At 37.1% G+C, this 21,423-nt stretch overlaps 1 protein-coding gene across 3 annotated transcripts in view; it reads right to left on the bottom strand.

Moving 5' to 3' along the window:
* Positions 1-17,263, bottom strand: part of LOC116162685 (RNA-binding protein Nova-1) — a 75,145-nt gene extending 57,882 nt beyond the window's left edge. The window contains exon 1 of one of the 3 annotated variants that reach the window (XM_031476355.1): positions 17,092-17,263. In XM_031476355.1, coding sequence (XP_031332215.1) covers positions 17,092-17,170 — 79 coding nt within the window. In that variant the 5' untranslated portion in view covers positions 17,171-17,263. Of the gene's footprint in view, positions 1-10,139; positions 10,645-10,678; positions 11,102-17,091 lie in introns of those variants that run through there. The other 2 variants (XM_031476354.1, XM_031476356.1) reach the window with 2 other exon arrangements.
* Between the last annotated feature and the right edge of the window lie 4,160 nt (positions 17,264-21,423).

The following is a 21,423-nucleotide window of genomic DNA, read 5'->3' as shown; positions in this document are numbered from 1 at the left end:
TAGCGACAAATTTAGTGGCAAATGAGGTTGTTTTTATTTTCACCATCAACTACATACAGGGTAAGTAAAAAGTTCCGGAACGGTTGGTTATCTCCGATATTTATAAAGCATTTTTTAAATAATTTGTGTGCTTAAATAACAAACTAAAGTTTGAAACGATTTGATCGAGTGGTCTTCTGTTTATGAGACTCTTGAAGTTAGTAGTTGGTGTTCCAATATCTATTCAAAAGTTACCCTTAAACAAAGTAGAATTACAAAAGTGTACATACTTTTTCTGCCTACGATAATAGGCACAGGGTGTTCGTTTTCGGCACTTGTACAAGTAAACCCCGTAATTGTTAGTGCTATACAAAAAATAATAAACGTCATGTATAGTTTTTGGGACAAACTTAACTTAGTAAAGTCAAAATTTGAAAATATTCGCTCGCTTTAGGGATACGGGGGAAAATGAAAAAAATTGTCTATTTCAGAACGACTATTATCTTAGTTACGCGTGTTCTATCTTTGAATAGAGAATTTAATATGTTTAGATTAAAATATACAGGGTGTTCTTTTTTACCTGGCCCCATATAATTATTTTGGAAATGGCAGATATACCTTCTTTAACTAAGAAACGATAGGGTCATTCTCAAATTGACAATTTTTTTATTTGTCACCGTATTTCTTAGGTGAGCGAATAAGAGTCGAAAAAGGAACACCCTGTACATCGTGCGCATTATATGGTATGTAGTATGGTATCATATGAACAGTACTGGTAGCTTTGTCCAGTTTGAAGGATTCGTATTGGAATCTTCTTTAAAATCTTAGACATTTCCTTTTAGCAATTTTAGTCGAAACCTTTTCGCAAAATTTTTAGAGAAATTTCAAAGTTTTCTCATGCTTGAAAATCTTCAAAAGTTTATTTACTCCCCTCTTTTGCGTACTTCTCCGTCTCGAGATTTTGCAAATACAGTTGAATTCACTTTTGCTCTTCTAGTATAAAAATAGTCACGTCAATCACCGCAGGTAGCCGCCCACTGCAAAACTGGTCACCTAAGAGGTACAGAAAGTATGCTATTATATTTTCATCTCTAGTCCATGCGAAGAAAAATATATAAGTTTTGCAGTGGGCCAATTTTAAATGAGTTCTTTATTCTCTATCACATGTCAACACATGAGCGAGAAAGAGATGATAAAAATTTGAACAACAATTCAACTGTATTTTTACATGTCTTTAATTTTTGTACAAACCTTCTTAGGAAGATTATTTTTCGAAATCTTACATCGTTCTGGTACTTGATCCATTTAATCATTTATCTCTCATTTAATCTCTATATATGGATGTTAATCATCATCAGCAAAAGCAGTTTTTGGGGTCTCCGCCCTGGCCCTGGCGGCAGCTCTTCTCTTCCCTGCAACTCGCTGATCTTTATAGCGCATTTTTGCAAATTTATTTGTAAAAAAGTAGCTTTTAATCTCTGGCTGACTGACAGCAAATGTGGGTCCGTAGACGGAAGTGCTTGTACAAAGATGAGGAGTGTACATGTACTTACCAGGGTCGTGTAATTAACAACTTTAGGGACGGGGCTACATGTTGTGGGGTTGGTGACATCCGGGCGCCATCCCTGGGCCTGTTATACTAACGTGGTGATTGTTCAGATTTTTCCTATCTTCGTTTACAGTTTTGGTCGGATTCTTTTCAAATTGATGTCGGAAAGATCTTGTAAACTCATGCGTGACGGAAATTTGTTTTTTTCTAGGGACGAAATTAAGCACCTTTTCGCAAGGCGCGCGTCTTGCGAGGGGTGAACGGAACGTCGGAAGCGGGTACCGACAAAGGGAATGTGGTTGCCCGCGACAAGATCTTACTGATGGTGGAGCCAAAACTGCAAACGCGAGTTGCTAATAGAACACTGATCTGATACAAAAATGCACTGAAGGCCTTTCGATCTCTCAAGAGGACTTAATTTTTTAAATAATGATTTGCTATAGATGGCAACTGTTTTCTTCTTGATCGCATTACTTTTGGCAAGTTTTCACTTGATAAAACCAATTCTGTAATCGAAATAATCAATCGGTCACAAAAACTGCTATTAAAACAGCGTGTTTAACCATAACTGTTAAGCGTGTCCCATGGCCATAAGTGTTGCCACGTTTATTGAATAAATTCAGTGTAATTTCTGTTCTGCCCAAATCATTGGAATCGTCACACATTTTGTAAAAATGCGTATCTTGGGCAAAAAAATTACTCCACAAAAATGAAGGTCAATTCTTTTCCTTCTTTAGATTTTTCATTAATTTTTTTGTCTAGACTTTGGTCATCCAAGATTTTGGCCCATTTGAGCTCAATGATATGCTCGATGATAGTGCAGTACGGCCACGTGCCAGTTTCCGTTAAAGTTCGTGTACTAACGCATATTTCTGCTAGTACAACTGATAAGGAGATAACGGCAGAGCATGACTTGTGAAATTAGACGAACACGTGCGCTATCATCTTCAATTGCTAAATGTCGAAGCAAATGCTTATACAGTGAAAGTAAAAATGGACACAATATAATCGATCCTATGCCACCAGTTACGCAAGCAGTACCAGAATAGCAATTTTTCATGTAATACTTATTTTTTTGTCGTTTAAAACCGGAAATGACGAGGTTGTATTGATTACTGTATAATGGGCTTCATATTTCCATTCAGTTGAACTCTGTTCACTATTATTAACACGAATAATTTACGTAATGTATGTATACACATAGCTCCAACACCTTTCTTCTTCAACATTACAGCGATGATTGTCGTGCAAGTCCGCGGAGTGCCACAAGATTCCTCCCTTGGGCTACTGTTATTTTTGTTATCTTTAGGATTTGAATTAGTTTACACATATGGTATGAAAATAGCTTTTTTCGTGAAATGTTAACAACTCACATTTTACATTCGTGAATTGCGAAAGATTTTTCAACAAAATGTGTTTATTATATAATCCTCAAGTGGCCATGAAATATTGCATATTGAACAATTGCTAACAAACTTTCACTTTGAAATCTTCTTCTAAATAATTATACAGGGCAGTTGCATATTTATCAACGCTATATCTGATTTTGATGCAAGCAATACTTTCAAACGTGCAATTCTTCCATTATTATCGGCTTTAGTAATGGAACCGATAAGGTGAGAACCCTAAACAACGTTATTTAATTGTGTTAATGAGGTCGTACTTCAAACAACACTTACACATGTAACTGATAACCCTTATTTAATTTATTACTACTGTTTTACTTACCTTGCTTAATTTTGGGCTTATAATTTCCAACACCCTGTATACGTTATTGTTATCGAGTAATAATAGCGTGGCATTTTAGTGATGATTGATGATAGGAGATTGGGAGGAATAGTTTATTTAATTAAACGAAACGTAAATAAACGATCAAAATTTAAATTAATCCTAATAAGTAACAACAAGGCACTTAGCCGTGCATCTATTGGACGCGTGATTGAAGGAAGTTGTTGACCATGAAAATACAATTATTTGAGCAAATTAGATGTGTTTACGTTTTTGAGGAATACCACATAGAAAAATAAAAACTCATTTTATTCTGCGGTAGCAGAAACGAGTGCTGTTGTAGATGCCATCTCTGCTATGCGTACGAGATGTGGTCAACGACGCCACATTTGTCTACATTCGATAAAATAGTGCGATTATATGTCGCAGTTGCCGTCAGAAATAATAAAAACTGTTTGAGTCTCAATTCACTTCATTTTTCCAATACGCAATCACTCAAACATTTATGGAGTCCTTCATCAACAAAGCCCACAGAACTCTTGAGCAGTTTTCAAGGTAGCGAGATGAGGGGGCGCAACCACTGAAGCTGAATGTGTTGTTAGATGATGTATGAATACTTCATAAAAATAAATCCGTGCACTTTTTACCATTGCGAGCAAATCCAAAGACATCATTAAAAGTTTATAATCCAACGAGGCGAGGCGGCGAAGCCGAAGCTGTGTTCTCGTATCGTTGCCATCAATATTTAAATAGTTCACAGAAAATATTCCTTACATTTTTTAATCATTGTCAAGAAACTGTCAAACATTTGTAAGATAGCGAGACGCAGCTGTCGATGACGAAGATGTGTTTGCGTGTTTAGTTGATTTTAGAGCGTGAAGTCCTTTCGGCTCGTAAGCCGTAGATTTGAGGCATTAGAGATGAGAAGGAGACTCGAACTGTTCTTTGGCGTTCGAGGAGAACGTCGAAATTTATTAAAGTTAAGAAGACAATGGGAGGCGAGAATTAAGAGGTTCAACTGAGATCGAAGTTGTCCATTTTGTAGTTGAAATTTTCTTTGACAGAGGGACGCCAAGTTATAGCTGCTGATTTATTCTCAGTTACAATATAGAAATATTCACCACTCGCCGCTCAATGGCATGACAGTACTCACATGCTAAAACCACACGTTCACTGGAAGTTATTGGAATTCAATGGAAAATTTAAAAAAAAACTGTATATTAATATGTGATGAAAATAAATACAGGGTGATTCCTATAGTACCTGCCACCGTTTGGGAGCGTGTAGGTGGTGCGTAGGGGAGTATTTTGATATAGGACACTTGGGGTCGAAAATCTAAAATAAGGGTGCCAGAGCCAAATTTACCTTCTGGAATTTCGCGCCTGTAGGTAGGCAACCCAACCGGCCGGCGGTGCACACGGAGCGATCTCAGGCGGCAATGTGTGGCTGACACTTGATCAGAATTTTGTTTAAACCCACGAAATCCCGTCTGCAACGACGCGTATCAAGTGAATAAACACTATGGCACGTTTTACTAACACGGAATACGCGGACATGCACGTCATGTACGGATTGGCAAATGGTAACGCACGAGCTGCACGACGAGCGTACGCTGAGCGGTATCCAAACCGTCAGTTACCCTGCAGACAGGTCTTTCAAGAAGTTCACTTCCGACTGTGCGAGACAGGGCAATTGCAGGTAAGCTGACGGAGGCTTAACTTTACACACGATTCGTGATGCACATCGATACTTGGGTCATTTAAGCACCCATTTCGAAAAGTTTGTTTGTTTACACCGACCTCCTCCTATTTCGCAGCCCACTAGCGCCCGTGATCGCGATCGCCCGTTGGTAAATGCCTTAGCGGAGGATGTGTTGGAACGTTTCGAAGCAAACCCGCGTACTAGCACTCGACTTGTAGCAGATCAGGTGGGTTGTAGTCAACACACAATGTGGAACATCGCCAACAACAACAACTTACACCCCTATAAGTTTAAGAAAGTGCAAGAGTTACGGCCGGGTGACCATGAAAGGAGGCTGGAATTCTGCAACTTAGTCGTCCAAGAGGAAGAAGCTAATCCGAACTTTCTGAGGAGCGTGCTAGTTACTGACGAGAAAGGATTCTCAAGAGAGGGGACCTTCAATCCTCGTAACAGCCACTACTGGCCGGAGCACAATCCTCATGAAACGTTTACGCGAGGATACCAGGACAAGTTTTCTTTAAACGTTTGGGCTGGCATCCTGGGGGACAACCTACTGGAGCCTTACATCCTCCCTCCGCGTGTAAATGCCCATAATTACCTGATTTTCCTGCGCGAGGTGCTACCAGAACTTTTAATGGATGTTCCAGTGAACTTGTACTGGGACCACTGGTTCCAGCACGATGGGTGCCCTGCTCACTACGGGCGGCAGGTGAGGGAACACTTGGACCAAACCTATCCGGACAGATGGATCGGCCGTGGAGGTGCGGTGGAGTGGCCTGCCCGCTCGCCCGACATCACCCAATTAGATTTTTACTTGTGGGGTGTGATGGAAGCGCACGTCTACGAGACTCCCGTCGAATCCGAAGAGGACTTAATTGCGCGCGTCGTCATGGCCGGAGAGGCTGTTCGCCAGGACATAGGAGTCTTCACGCGAGTTCGAGGGGGAGTGGTTGGCTAGATGTAGGAAGTGCATTGAGAACAACGGTGGCCACGTTGAACACTTGTAAACGTTATTGCTTTTGACTGTCGTTTTCCCTCCTTGCCTCCCATGTCGCTTCCTCGCGCTAACTCGCTCTGCATCGCTCCGCGCGAAACGTCGGTCGGTTGGGTTGCCTACATACAGGCGTGAAATTCCAGAAGATAAATTTGGTTCTGGCGCCCTTATTTTGGATTTCCGACTCCAAGTGTCCTATATGAAAAGACTTCCCCTAGGCACCCCCTATACGCTCCCAAACGGTGGCAGGTACTATAGGAATCACCCTGTATGTATAACTATAGAGTCAAAGTCATTGTTATGGGGATAGTTGTTTAATTCATAAGCCCGTGCGCATATTCGTAACTAGCAGATGCGTATCCCTTTAGAAAACACCGTAAGTAGCACAAGTAGTACAAAAACTTTGGTTTTGAACAAAATTTGAGAAGACAATCTTAAACTTGCAAATAACCAAATGTCCATTCCGCCGAATTAAGCATGTTGTGTGCAAAAAATCTTTTCAAGCAGAATTGAACCCGCGAGCGGCCCGGTTGCAAGCCGAGTATGGTCCACAGTCACAGCAAGATCGGGCGTATGTTTATCTAACATTTCGTGCTTATTTTGAAGTACTGTGTCTGCTATTTACAGGGTGGGCCTTAAAATTTGGGACACCCGGTATATCTACGAACTTTTACACTTTGTTTGTTAAGTTAAAAGCGGTCTCACAGAAAAGAACGTTTTCAACAAAATCCGTACTACATTGAAGCTATTTTGCTCGTATTATAACATAATTTCCTAATTCAAAATACGTTTTACTCGATAGAGAAACACGTGAAGTAAGTATATAGGGTGATGCACTAGCCCCTTTATAAGAAGTTTTTAAACTGGCAATAGAAATAGAAACTTGAAATTTGGTTCACAGCCATAATGCACCATTGCGGATTGAAATAAAATAATTTCCAGATGGCGGCCCTTCCGTAAAGATCGGAAGTTGGCGTCATCTTGATTTTTTTTCTAAATGCGCCATTTTATTCTGAATTCAACGAATTTAAGATTTGCGTACATAGTTTTTCACATGACAATTTTTCTCTAACAATTTAGAGATGAAAGGGTCCATTCAGAAACTCATATCCTTAAACCTTTCAAGATATGTGAGTGCTCTTTTTTTTAGAATCGAAACCTAAAAAGTCTAAGGAATTTTTTAAGTGACCATTGGTAGTATTGAAAAAGTTTCCAGGGCTGCTGCGATTTTAAATGTCAAAATCCTCCGTTATTTCTCGGGTTTTTCAAAGTACAACTATTTTTTCTGATACCAGAAATGAATGTACATTTGATTTTTTTTTTAAATGGCAATGGCACCCAAAAACTACAGGATATATAGCTCCGGGTATATTTGTATACACAATGTTAATAAAACTGGCCCCAAAATTAAAATCTACATTGATTTCTGACATCAGAATGCAATTTGAAAAACTAAAGTTTTTGACATTTTTTGATTGCTAATCTTGAAAAATCGCAGCAGACCTGGAAACTTTTTAAAAACTTGACATGTCAAAAACATAATGTTTTTACATATATATTTGTGTATTTCAGTTACTTTTTACTGTTGGATCTAATTATATTATAGCAAAAAAAAAACAGAGGAAAAAACTGAATCAAATACATTTTATCTCGAATTTTATTAAATACCGAAATCACAATACATATTGAGTATTGCCTCGAGGATTGCGTTATATTTTTGAAAAGGGAATTTAATAGGCTACCTTTTTAGACTCGTTTTTGGATTAAAATATGCTGGGTGTTTCATTTGAAAAATGAGGATAGGTCCCATAACTTTTTTACCTGACCTCGTATACTTTTTTGAGAACAGGTTTTTTTCATTTTTTTAAATCTTTTTTGAATCTTCTTCAATCAATATTGTTTTGAATTTATTCAGTGTTATATTTTTGAAAAGGGTGTTTAAAATGCTACCTTTTTATATTAAAATATACTGGGTGTTCCATTTGAAAAATGAGGTTAGGTTCGATAACTTTTTACCTCGCTTTTTACTGCTTTTAACCGTCTCTCTTTTTCATTGAATATTGATTGTTTTGAATTTTTTCAGTGTTGTATTTTTGAAAAGAGAATTTAATATGCTACCTTTTTGGATTAAAATATACCGGTGTTCAATTTAAAAAATCACTTTCGGCACGGTTTCTGAAAGAAGAAGAAACTCCTCAATTGTGTAGCAGCATAACACGGGATGAATTTATATAAACTCTAGGAGACAAGTTTGAAATGTTGAATGTTCGAAACTGGTCGGTTCAAATGTAATAAAAATAAAGTTTAAAAAAAACAAAGACCGAAACTCGCACCGAAATTAAACATCAAAACACAAAATCGATATTAACGTTTGCAATAGAATGCATAAGTAATATTTATCTTTAAATGTTGTGTTTTTAATGGAAGTCGTAAATTATTTCCGCTCATTTGCAGATTATATTGGAGACCTACTACGCTTGTTTCTATACAGAAGCGTGGTATATTGGAAGAGTAATAAGTGACCAAAACGAAGAAAGCTAGATGTACAAAATGAAGTTTTAAAAAGAAAATGTTAACCAATTTTCGTGGGCAAAAAAGGAAAATTGGCAAATGGTTCCTGCTCAGCAAATTTGTTTGGACCTATTCAAATGGATAAAGTTTAAGAAATAAAAAAAAAACTGTATAAATAAATTTATTTACTGATTTTAATATTTGGCAATTTTGTTTAACTTAATAGGCAGGTTTAATGCGTACATTGATGTATATTTCAACAACAAACGCTAGTAGATTTTTTATAATTCTTCTAGAATTTGTTTAAATGTTCTAGACGAGGTTCTAGAACACTACAGAATTTTCTAGAATTTTTTTTAAAATGTCTAGGATTTTTTAAATTTTCTAGAATTTTACCCCTCGGATTATTCAACAATCATTATAAAAACACTTGTGATAAACAATTTTCTGTATCTCTTTTAAGTAAGAAAATATAGGTTATTTTACTATTTTCGGGACTATTTTAGATCTTTGTGTTTTGATAACACTAACAATTACGCAGATACCCTATATGTGTCGAAAATGGAAGACCCTGTACATAAGGGGAAGGCGAGGGGGAAGGTTATGGTTGAATTGGGTGCTATTTTTTGGGACAGCACATCCTAGAAATTTTCAAGTCTCTTTAAAAAGCACCTATAGCATTGCCTTCTTAATGGATAGGAATGACAGTGATTAATTGAAATACCTACATAGTTGAAATTGCATACCGTATAGTCAACAGTTTATATTATATATATATATAAATGGAGGGCCAATGCAGCGAGTCAGCAGAATGTCTTTGAAATAACTCAACTGTAGCACAGCTATACGAAATCCCCAGTGACCTTCCGGCTACATTGATAAATGAAGAGCCCTTTTAGAAACAAATCACCGTGGGACATTTTCACCCTACTTACAAAAATTCTGCTTCATTACGGTGATCGTGGGTAACAGAGTGCGAGTTTGGAGTATTTTGAGTATTGGCCAAGCCTATAGCTTTTTATTACCTTAATTACCTGCTAGTTTATGTGTTCAATAATATCCCCATAATCATTAAAAGCCAAATCCATCCGAAATGTTAAGAAGTATTCTCGATTTTTTTGCTGGTATACAACCTAACCTTGCCTATCGACCAGATCAGACCACGTATAATAATAGATACTTAATTAGGTAGGTAGTTAAATTTACGTACTACCTACATTGTAATTTACCGGCATAGGTACTATACATATTATGTAAAGGAGGAATTCGCGTCCAGTTACCTTGAAATGCATTCTAACAATTAAATTAGCTCGAAAAAGAAATGAAAGTATGATGCAATTTACTTAATATAGGTACACATACCTACCTAATTAAAATTGCATTTAAAGTGAGAAATTTACCAAATGCATTGTTTGGAATAGAAGCGAGGATAGAAGCCATAGCAATCGCAATCAATAATGAGACCTTCTTAAGTTTTCGTTATTATGTGGGTTATGATTGCATAGAGGAAAAATGTGAAGGAAGATGTTTGAAAGCTCGTGACGTTTTAAACATAATGCGAATGATTAAGCCGAAAACACAGTGGTCTAGCATGAGCAGTGCAGACGTTGAAGGGTTATGTTTACCCCAACGTGGAGCACGACAGTGCAGGTGCCTGCCACCCATATGACAACTCACCCGTTGGTAACGTGTACAACAGATTGTCAAGGAAGAACGCGTCGGAATTGTTTATCATTTAAGCCAAAATGCCTAGGCGTAATTTTCAAAATCCTGCCTCTAAGCTACACTCAGATATTATCAACATATGCTAGTTATCACGTCACGGCAACGATGCTGGCGAAGTCGAATTCGCGTTCACGGTTGATTTATGGGAAATAACAGACGAGCCAGCTGATCGTATGGTCAGCATGTTCAAATTGCTGCACACCCACCGACCACTGCTCCTTTGCTAACGCACCAGGAGTCCGGAGTTGCCACGGAGCGCACTACAGCCACGTCGAGCGATTGATTCCGGACAGCATTACGACGACGTTCATCGTAACGTAACCGAACCGAAATATCTCAAACTCATTGCAACTTCTTCAATAAACGAGCTCCCATTAAAATTTAGCAAATACTCGCGATTCGCCCACTGATCCAATTTCCCTCAATAACACACTGCTCGATATCGCACTAACTTATATTTTAGGAAAAAAGTATGTCACTATTCTGTTTACCTGAGCTGAAGTGTGATCGCTTCGTGTCGCCGTTTTCGTTGTCCCCGTCGAGCGGTCTTTTCCTGGAGTCCGCGATCTCAGGTGACGGGCACGTATCCATTCCGGAGTCGGCGGCCATTTTGAGTTTAGACGTCCATTAGCAGTGAGCGTCAGCACGAAACCACTTCAACGCACGCTACACCTAGACTGATTCACTACGGAGACATGTCTTATTTGCAAACGCCGAGATTGTCCCCACTTAACGATATACTCGGTTAATAAACAAATAATACGTAATTATCAATGTACATTGATGCGATAACGAGTAACAAGACGTAGATAGTTTATTTTATAACATCACATCGAATTGACCCACTTTTCTATAACGATCCTAATTGAGCATTCTTCAATCAATTGTGTTTTTCTACAACTACTCCTCGGCGACGCGAATAACGTATTAGCACAGATTTAAATATTTAAATCTGTGGTATTAGCATTAGCTTGCTTCTGAAAGTTAAATGTGTCATGTAAGAAACAGCTGGATAAATGTAGGTTCGTCACGTGTTGCTGACGACCTTCACATTCGCTACCACAAATATTTACGTTCATCACTTGGTATCATCATCCTTGGCCAATAAATCTCTCTCTCTTGTGTATTTTTAACACAAATCATGTCGTTCCCTTCTTAATATACAGGGTATCCTGCCATAAATACCCACCGTTCCAAGGTGCTACAGCCAAAAGTATGTACGGAAATAAAAAATATCTCGTAATTAACGTTTCACGGAATAAACAACCGATTAACCTTTTATTTAAAAAAACGTAGTTACCTATATAGTTAGTAGTTCTGGATCGGAATAAGATCGTTTATTGGAATTCAAATATCGATAATGCAGTAGCATATCAGACGTGAGATAGAAATGGGGGTGAAAATCTTGAAATCAACTCGAAAAGAATTTTTCAAGAAACCGAATGAATGAATTGGAAATTTATTAATTCAGTGGAAATATACTCAAACCGACAAATGACTACTTACATAGGCTAGGCTGCACAAAACGAAAGTCAAACTTCTTATTTTTTCACAAATTGAAGGAAATATATAATAACATACAAAAATAACATATTGACTTTGCTTTTGTTACAAGTTATATTTTTATTTGTTCAAAATAAAATTATACACTGTGTCCAAGATAAGGATACCTATCTATCATCAGAGGGATCTCCGAAACTATAGAAGATACGACGTTGATTAAATTAGAGAAAAGATGCGCAATTAAAGAGCTAGTATCATGCTTTACAGAAAATTTCGATTCCTTGCGAAGATGCCAGGAAAACTTACCGATTTGGTTTTTTCTGATGTTACTTAAACAGACACAAAAAATACACACTTTCTCAATGGGGAAAATCATTATCAACATTATTTTATATGACGCGAAAAAAGCACACACTGTATTGTGTGGCATTTTTTATTACGAATACAACGAGGGGGGGAACACAAAAAACGTTGGAAACTAGGTTTCAACAGGATGGTGCACCTGCACACAACGCCATAATCGTGCGAGAATACCTTTCACGTCAATTTTTCATTTTCCAGGAAACATGTCCGGTTAAGAGTTATTATCAGGATGACAAGTGCAATTTCTTTGTTTTGTTGACGTGTTAAATATAGGCTGTATTTGTATTTTTAGCGCATTTTCCAAGGAAGTTGGGTGAATTTAATTGAGCATTTGGAGAAATGGCAAAAAAGTGAAACGATCCTCGAACCTCATTCACGGCGCAATGGGGGTTTACAGTATAGTTGAATTCCACAGTTCTAATTTAATAAGCGTGTACCTACCTGAAACCATAAAACATTTTTTTGGACAGTAAAAGTTTATTTAAAAATAGAGGCTGATTAGAAAAAAAATAATGAACATGTGCGGTTTTAAAGGTTTATTCAAAACGATATGATTGTGGCGGGCTCTGTGACGTAATAAGCCCGACCAATCAGCTCCTAGAACCATTCAGATGACATAACGACTTGGCAATATTGCAGGAGAATGGCATTTATAACTTGCGTCATCTGTCACAGGCACTTGTCACTTTCGTGCTAGATGCAGTTAAACATCCCTCTCAAAACGTCAAATGTGACAAACGTCAGACCCTCGCGTAAGGTTGCCAGCTCACTTCTACGTGATTGGTTGTAGGTTTGTGACGTATTTAGTCTGAAGCGTTTCAAATTCGGACTAAAAACACAGCTTTTCAATAATTTATTTTGGGTTTATTTTACTCGCAAATAAAAATTGAGGACACACGGGTCTTTTTATTTTTAATGTACTTTGTGGATCAGAAATAAAAAATGAAGGCGGGATTCGCAATCTGCTCATGGAAGTATCATTATCATTTTTTCATGGGCGGACAAGGGGGGGGGGGCGATCAACACTACGGCGGTGCCACTGATCTCATGTGAAAATTACATAGGAGCAGTGGCGTATTTACGGTGGGGGGGTGAAGGGGATATCCCCCCCCCCCCCAGAAGAATTGAGTTATCATCATAGCTATTAGGTATTTAGGTAATACTCCACTATCCGCTCCGCCCACTTTAAAATAAAGGCAATAATATATAGGTATATATAGAGAGAGAGAGAGCAATTTTGGTTTTGGTTAAAGTCTAAAGTCACTAAAATCTAAATATTAATTCTGTAGTATTCAATATTCACTATTCAGTGATCAGTGTTGGCAGTCAACGATTTGGCTATTCGGCATCGATCGGCAATTCGCTACATTGATGCCCAAAATAACAAATAGGTATCAGGTACTCAGTACTGCTACTGAGGTGAGGTACCTGCGTCCTGCCTTTCACGAAAATAAGAATTTTAAATTTTAAAAATAGGAATTATACATATTTACTGCGTACTACCGACCTATTATTCAAAGTTTTCGTTGACTAATTTAAGCAAAAGCAATAAATGGGCCTGTCAGCAGTAAGAAATAAAATACCGTTCTAATCTAATCTTTTTCGCCTGTACAATAATAAATAGATAAATGACTACCAGCATCAGCAACTTGCAACTCAATTTCTATTTCTTACCCCCCCCCCCCCCCCCTTTTAGTACGCACTGGGTGACTGTATGTGCCACGAACTTGTTCAATCCCCCCCAGAATAAATTTCTACGTACGCCACTGCATAGGAGTGCATTGCTCTCGTGGATGAGGCGGTAATAGTCCAGTGAAATTACGGTTTGGGCTGGATGTTGTCACTTCATTCAAAGATCATACCTTCATTCAACGAAAGCAATCGTATCCTATGTAAAAAAATCCGCTGAATCCAAAAATCATAGTCCCCCTGACCAGAAACGCCCGGAACATATTGTTATAAACAAAAAACGAAGAAAAAATGGAAAAATGGGTTTTTTTTCACATTTGACTTCGAATATCTCGTTAACTATTGCTCTGAGGGAAAAAATGAATAGAATTTGAACTTGTTTAGAATCGAATTGTATATTAGATAGAATTGGTCTGGAACCCTTATCTTCAACTGTTATTGTTATTTATGGAAAAATGTAAAAAAGTAATCATCCGATCTTTTTGAAAATCCGTATTTAGTAACTATCGGCCCTCGAGCTTTTTAACTCGTCGCTCTCGAGAAAATAAACATCACTATTATGCCCTTAATACATAAATAACTATTATGTATATAGAATTATAGACTACAAATTATACCTACCTACCTACAGGTTGTTCCTAAATATGAAATACGGAAGGGTCTAATTCTTTGGCTGACCTTATGATTAAAAGTTCATATAAACATACAGGGTGGTGCCTAACGCAACGCAGCATAGGGATTTCAATGGTAATTTCTTTATAGTCAATTACTAGCTTCCCTAATTATTTTAGAGCAAAAGTCTAAATAAGTTTTTTTTAGAGAAAAAAATACTGCATCTGTTCATACTTTTAGTTATAATTTGCCATTTTTCAAAACCGTAAAAATCGACAAAATAAAAAATTAAATTTTTATAAATCAGTGATGCTTTGGAATCTTTTAACAAACTACAAGCGCATCGCATCTAAGTTATCGTTGTTTGACGTCGAACGATTTTCATATTTAATTCTGTCACAACTATCCGATGCAAGAAAAAGCGGCAATTGGGTAATGTTTTTTTACAGAATGTATGCTGCATCTGCATCAGATACTATTTGTTTATCAGAGAGAATCAGAGTACCTACATAATCGAAGAAAAAAAACTGATTTGAAGCAGATTTGTTCCTAAACTTATATTCGGATTTTCCGCTACTGCCGCCAAAACGTTGAATGTATTGTCGTTTTCCTGATGGTTTTGACGGACATTTTGAACGTTATTGCACTTGCAGTTCTTTAACTAATTTATAAACAAGTATAAATTTAATATACGTCAAAGGCAAATAATGAAACGTGATCGCTGTTTTTTTAGGTAATTCCAAGGCATATTTGATTTATTGTAAAATGAACCTTTTTATTTTGTAGATTTCTACGGTTTTGAAAAACGGAAAATTATGAGTAATAGCATAAACAGATTCAGTATTTTTTTCTCTAAAAAAACTTATTTAGACTTTTGCTCTAAAATAATTAGGGGAGCTAGTAATTGACTATAAAGAAATTACCATTGAAATCCCTATGCTGCGTCGCGCTAGGCATCACCCGGTATAGGCCCTCAAACACTTTGTTACCGATTTACAGGGTGTTACAGTTCTACCCGCACTTTACAATTTAAACCTTTAATTTATAAACATATATGCAAACACAAGATACAATTTTCACTGTCAACTGTCTAATAAAACAGATATTATCCAAATTAGACCAGAGCCCACTGGACCATTTTAAAAATCATACTTACATTTAGCTAACTACCGAAAAATAATTTTTTTTTTCTATAATGGTCACAGATACACAGTAGATTTAGAGGAAAAATTAAAAAAATCTTAAAATTTGAACACCCTGTAAATATGAACTTTTAATCATAAAATAAGTCAAAGGATTATCTCCTTCCCTATTTACATCATATTTAGGAACACCCTGTAGAGAAATAGCAGGTCTTGCGGGCCTGTGTGACATCCTACAAAAAGTGTATAGTCATAGAAAATGTGCGCACGTGTTACAGGGTGTTCACAAAAGGCCGAACAAACACGCACGTCGAGGCCGGCAGCGGTGGTTCTTAAGTTTCAGACGAGACAATGACGAAAATTAAGGAATAATGATATTTTAAGGTTTCCCCCCCCCCCCCCTCCCCCCGGCTTTTTTCACACAAATGTTGAAGCGTGAAATGCAATTGAATGCCATCGTGCGCTTTTGGGCTGGGCTGCTTGCATTAGTCAGTATAGTGACATGATGACATGTAATATGCTAATCTTGTGCTGCTATATGTATTATATCATTATAGTTTATTTTGCTTGTTTCCTCAACCCTGCTATTTTGTATTAAACCCACACTGCACAACCGTCATTTTTTTCCTCATATGACGAGCCCATTGCTAAAATACTTATTTGCAAATTGCAAATGTGTTTTATAGACGAATTTACCAAGTGGAACAAGTTATCAAGCTTTATCTCCGATTTTATAAATCAGAGTTAACTCGATAATTTCATTCTGATATACATTCACGTATACACACGTGCACTGCAATTTTTATTGTACTTAATTACTTAGCATCTCTAATAATTATAAGTTTAAACTTATTATACCATGGTTTAAACCAATTTAAAACGCATTTTGTGCGCCAGAGTAAATCGTGATTTATTACGGAACGGATGTTTCTTTTTTTTTACATTTTGAGTAACTTTGAATGCACATCAGTCAAACGACTACACACTTTTCATTTTAAGGCCATGTAAGGGCAAAAGGGGATGGTAAGAACAAAGCGCTTCTATATTCGTAAGTTACTTATAGCTGTAGAAGCTCAAACAAAGGTTTTGTCAACTTTTGGACTAACATATATTGTACATACACAAAATATTTCAATATTCGATGTTGGTTGTTTTTCTAATAAAACTAGTGTTCAAACAATTTTTGACTTGACCCGTTTACATCAAGAGTAGTTACGTAGTTAGCGTGTTTTACTCATGAGGTTTGTTTTCTGTTTTGACTCGAAGAAAAGAACAAGATTTAACACCAACGCTCACTTACGCGCGGCCTTTTCCATTCACATGTTCACTCGAGCGAAACGCGGCGCTGAGTATCGGCGTATGGAATCAGTGTGAGCGAAAAGGCGCTCCGCCGCGGGTAAGTGACCGTTGCCCTTAATTGGTATATGGGAATATATGGTAACATTTTTCAAGACCGAAAAGCGAACATAAATAATTCCCACACTTCGTTGCATTTATGACCACCGTTACCACTCTGTAGTAAGCAGATTAGTGACTAAGCATCATGTTTGTGATATCACTGGATGTGTATAATTGTGGTATTACTAGATACTTACACGAAGAGCACATTGTGATTACACGTGGACCGGTTTGGGTCCCTCTTGGACTTGAATTCTTTAAATAGGGCTCCACCATGAATTTTTGGCATTGAGTATATGATAGTTTAATGAAAATTTCACTGTAATTTTAGGAAACCCGAAATGGAAATGGCCACGTGTGACATATGATTTGAATGTCAGGAAACAACTGGCAGATGACAGAATCCACACCTTCGACAAAAAAATGCTCACTTGATATAACACTGATCTGATTAGGCGTAGGGAGTATTAGTTTCTGGTGATTATATTCTAACTAACGCCGTAAACGTATTTCCTTGTATTTATTTTTATTAGCAAACGTCAGCATATACCTGAACGGTTCTGTTGACACTACGTTTCATCATCTTGGATCTTAACCGTCCTTTCGTGCTGACAACAAATGGGCATTAATATGCAAGAATTATTTGAAGATATAAACTGGATTTCAGTGGCAGTTGAAAATATCGTTGCTCCAATAAACATTGAACGTCCTAGGAAGACACAAGATGATAGAGTCGGCTATGATGTGACGGCGATATGGAAGTTACGTTTACAGCGTTGAGTGGTTCCGGGACTAAAGTGGGCTTGGGTATTGGCCGGCTGACGTGATAAGACTCTTTGCATACCTATCTCTGTTTAGTTGCATCATTTATTTATTCAATGGTTCCATGTATAGGGTAGGGATTTCACAGAGGAATACCCACGTTTCTGGATGGCAAATGAGGACCTGGACGTAAATTACCTGTTCTCATTAACCCAGCTACTAAGTGTACTAGCGTGTTTGAGTGTTGCTGAGTAACATGATTAGAATAGCTATGTAGTAGGTATGTATGTAGCCGAGGCCTACGATACTAGGCCGGAGCGCTCGAAAAAGTCACGTGACGTTAGGAGTCATGTGAAATACATTACGGCTTATGGAAAATCCGTGCGCGGCTCCACTATTTATTTTTTTACTCCGGATCCGTTCAACATTAAGCCTCGAAATTTCAATGAGAGCTTGTCAATAGTACACACAATCAAATTATGGTGTTCGTTAATTTTTAATAAAATAAAAATAATTAATTTTTAGGTCTAAAGTATTGAAGATAAAACGATGTTAGTAAATCCGCGTTTTTCTATCTTTACATCATCATATTTCTTTTTCTAGGAACTATATCATTATAATCCTTTCGGTGTCTTAAACTAGAATGATATTCGCCTCCAATTATGCGTATATGATGCCTAATCTGATGTTAGTATAGTTTTAAAAGGCCCTACAAAATCGCGCATTTATTATCCGCGCAGAGAAAAATTCAACATGCGAGAAATTTTTTGTTATTGCTATAATTGTATCACATATATCGAATGAATTGTGACCAAAGGACACAAAAATGTTCTTCAGAAGGAATTTTTAAGAAATGGTCTCTTGTTTCCTTTTTTTTCAGCAGCTGAAGTAAATAGCGCGATTTCAAGAATAAGTGAACACGCAAAGGAATTATTATGTTTCAAATAATTGTTAGTAATACATTACGCGGATTTACTAACATCGTTTTATTTTCAATACTTTAAAACCTAAAAATTAATTATTTTTAGTGTTATTAAAAATTAACGAACACCATAATTTGATTGTGTGTACTATATTGACAAGCTCTCATTGAAATTTCGTGGCTCTATGTTGAACGGATCCGGAGTAAAAAAATAAATAGTGGAGCCGCGCACGGTTTTTCCATAAGCCGTAATGTATTTCATATGACTCCTAACGTCACGTGACTTTTTCGAGCGCTCCGGCCTGTAAGTATCGTAGGCCTCGATGTAGCTGATTATGAAATAGAGGTGCCCCTTGTGTTTCTCATAATTATAGTGGCCCAGGCCGGGAACTAGGTACTGTTAAAGGCCTAAATGACCCTGACGATTTGGGGTGAATGATATTAATGGTATGATTGCTTGGTGCCCCTCTCCCCTCGTATATCAAAGAATTTATTGATGTGTTAAGTAAATTATGGCATCGATTCGTATAAAAAGATCACCTTTCTGTAATCGCTGTCTCTGCCTGCGAAAAGACAGACTGGTTTACAGCTATTTGAAGGAAATTCAGATTTTCTTAGACCAATCAAGATTGCTCGTGCATTCAAAATATTCAAATTTTATGTTGATTTGAAACGTATTGACCATATTGCATAATCTAATTGAATTTATTTGAGTAATGAGTATGAATGATTGTGTGTGTTAATTATTAAATTGTCCCTATTTACTGATTGCATCTCTTTCATTGGGTGTTTGAGAAAATAAGAACGGTTTGGTAATAAATAAACAAAGATTGTTGTTTTATTTCCCTTCTTCCCTCCACAAGTAAACCTTGCAATACGAACTCTTGGCCAAAAATAATATATTTCTCACCAACCCTCTAGGATAGAGTAATCTTTTCTCTAGCCAGGTAGATGTTGAATCATCCATGTTGCATCGGTTGCCTACTCGTAGCTTCCGACGTTTGAATGTGGAAGAGCTAGTACTTTTATGATCAATTAGTTTTGACGATAATTGTTGGATGTTGGACAGAAGAATAAGTGATTTCATTTTAGGCCTAATCAGAGGATGCAAATAAATCTCCAGAAGGTATTATCGTTATAGCGACTGTTCGCAAACGCTAAATATAAATATTGTGGGTTTCCGCGCCATCCTGTGGTGAAATAGCCACACAAACTAAGGAAAATGAAATGACGACGATATACAGTCGAAGATTCTCCATAATATGAAGAATTAAGAAAAACCGAACTGCCGGTAACTGAGGAATTCCAAGATGACGAGGAACCCCAAGCAAGAACACGAAGCAAGGAAGCATAGAAGCGCAAAGAAGTTTGAAATCTTATAAGCGCTCGGATGAAACCAGTCAAAGAATCCAGCGAATGGAAAAGACCCGATAAAGTTTGATCCAGTCAAAGAAATCGAAGGAACTACGGAAGTTGATGTCTGGTAGTGTCGAATGACTCGGGGAATGAGAAGATGTTGAAGAAAATGAGGCAACAAAGAAGGCTGGAGAAATGGTGAATCCTGAGATGCAAAGAATGCGTAGAGAGATATGCCTACGCCATCTCAAGCACGAACGCTTGGTAGGTTAGAGCTATCTTACCATTTTTTTTATTAACAGCGCCCAGCGGTGGAGAAAGGCTTCATGCAAGTAGTAATCTTCGCATTTCTTTGTAATTTATTTGTGTTTTGTATGCAACATTTGATATTTTTTATTTTCCATCTTTGTTTTTGAAAATTGACTTGATTTAACCTCAATGCAGAATCATGTGTTTCATATCGCTAACTTTGATTGCTTTGAAATCATTGTTATTTTTGGTATAAATGTTTGCTCAATTTATGAATATTTTAATTATGGACATTCTTTTGGCCCCAGCTCAAATTTATATTTTTGATCATTAATTCAAAGTTGTGTGTATCGTGTATGTGTACTGATCCCGCACAAGAGCCCATTGTTACCTGTCACACCTAACAAAAAGCACTCTAGCACGTATGCACAGGAACAGAAATAACAGTCTGCGATTGAGCTCGTAATGCATTTATGCATCTGTAGTTTAGTGTATTCCGCACGAGGGACCAGAACCACATTCAGCTAACAATAACTCTTTAATTTTAAATCTATATCATTGGAAATTCGTTTCTATACCTTTCGTGTTCCAACGCTGATTTTGGTTAGACCATTCCATTTAGTAAAAATAAAATAAAAAAGGGGTATTTTCAGTTCCAGTCCCAACTTCCAACTCCGTTTACAATTACTCAATTTTGTAGTTTTTACGGCTGTAAAACTAAATACGCAAAATTTCATTTGCAATCAATGTAATTACACCTTCAAGAGCAAGGATAGTGTAAAACGTTATATTTTACACGTGGCTCAAGAATTTTAAATGTGATCAACTATGCAACGAACAATAAGGATAATTTAAGTAATTAATAATAACTGATTTGAAACGTCGAGAAGCACTGTGTCCAAAACGTTATAGTCCGAGAGCTGGTAGACATTTTTGGGTAAGTATTTGAGGCACGCTGAAAACTTGTCCAATACTTCTCAAAATTCATAAGATTCAGGAAGATGGAATTCTGCAGAGTTTTCTTCCGTTTGAAACTTTTAAAAACTTTGAGCAGTCTGTTACTATTTTAGGTCGGCAAAATATCGGTATCTTGCAAAATGTAATCGAATTTCTAGGAAACTAGAGATAATTGTGTGTTGTTTTTATTTATTATCATTTTAAGGTTCAGTACCTACGCCAATGACTTTAAATGTGACGCATGCGCAGAGGGGTATGCATAGTTTATAAAAGAACTGTCAAC

The sequence above is a fragment of the Photinus pyralis genome, unplaced genomic scaffold, assembly GCF_008802855.1.
Source record: "Photinus pyralis isolate 1611_PpyrPB1 unplaced genomic scaffold, Ppyr1.3 Ppyr1.4_LG2, whole genome shotgun sequence".
NCBI classification, from domain to species: domain Eukaryota; kingdom Metazoa; phylum Arthropoda; class Insecta; order Coleoptera; family Lampyridae; genus Photinus; species Photinus pyralis.
Note: the sequence above shows the minus strand (reverse complement) of the source record. Positions and strands in the feature narration are given on the sequence as shown.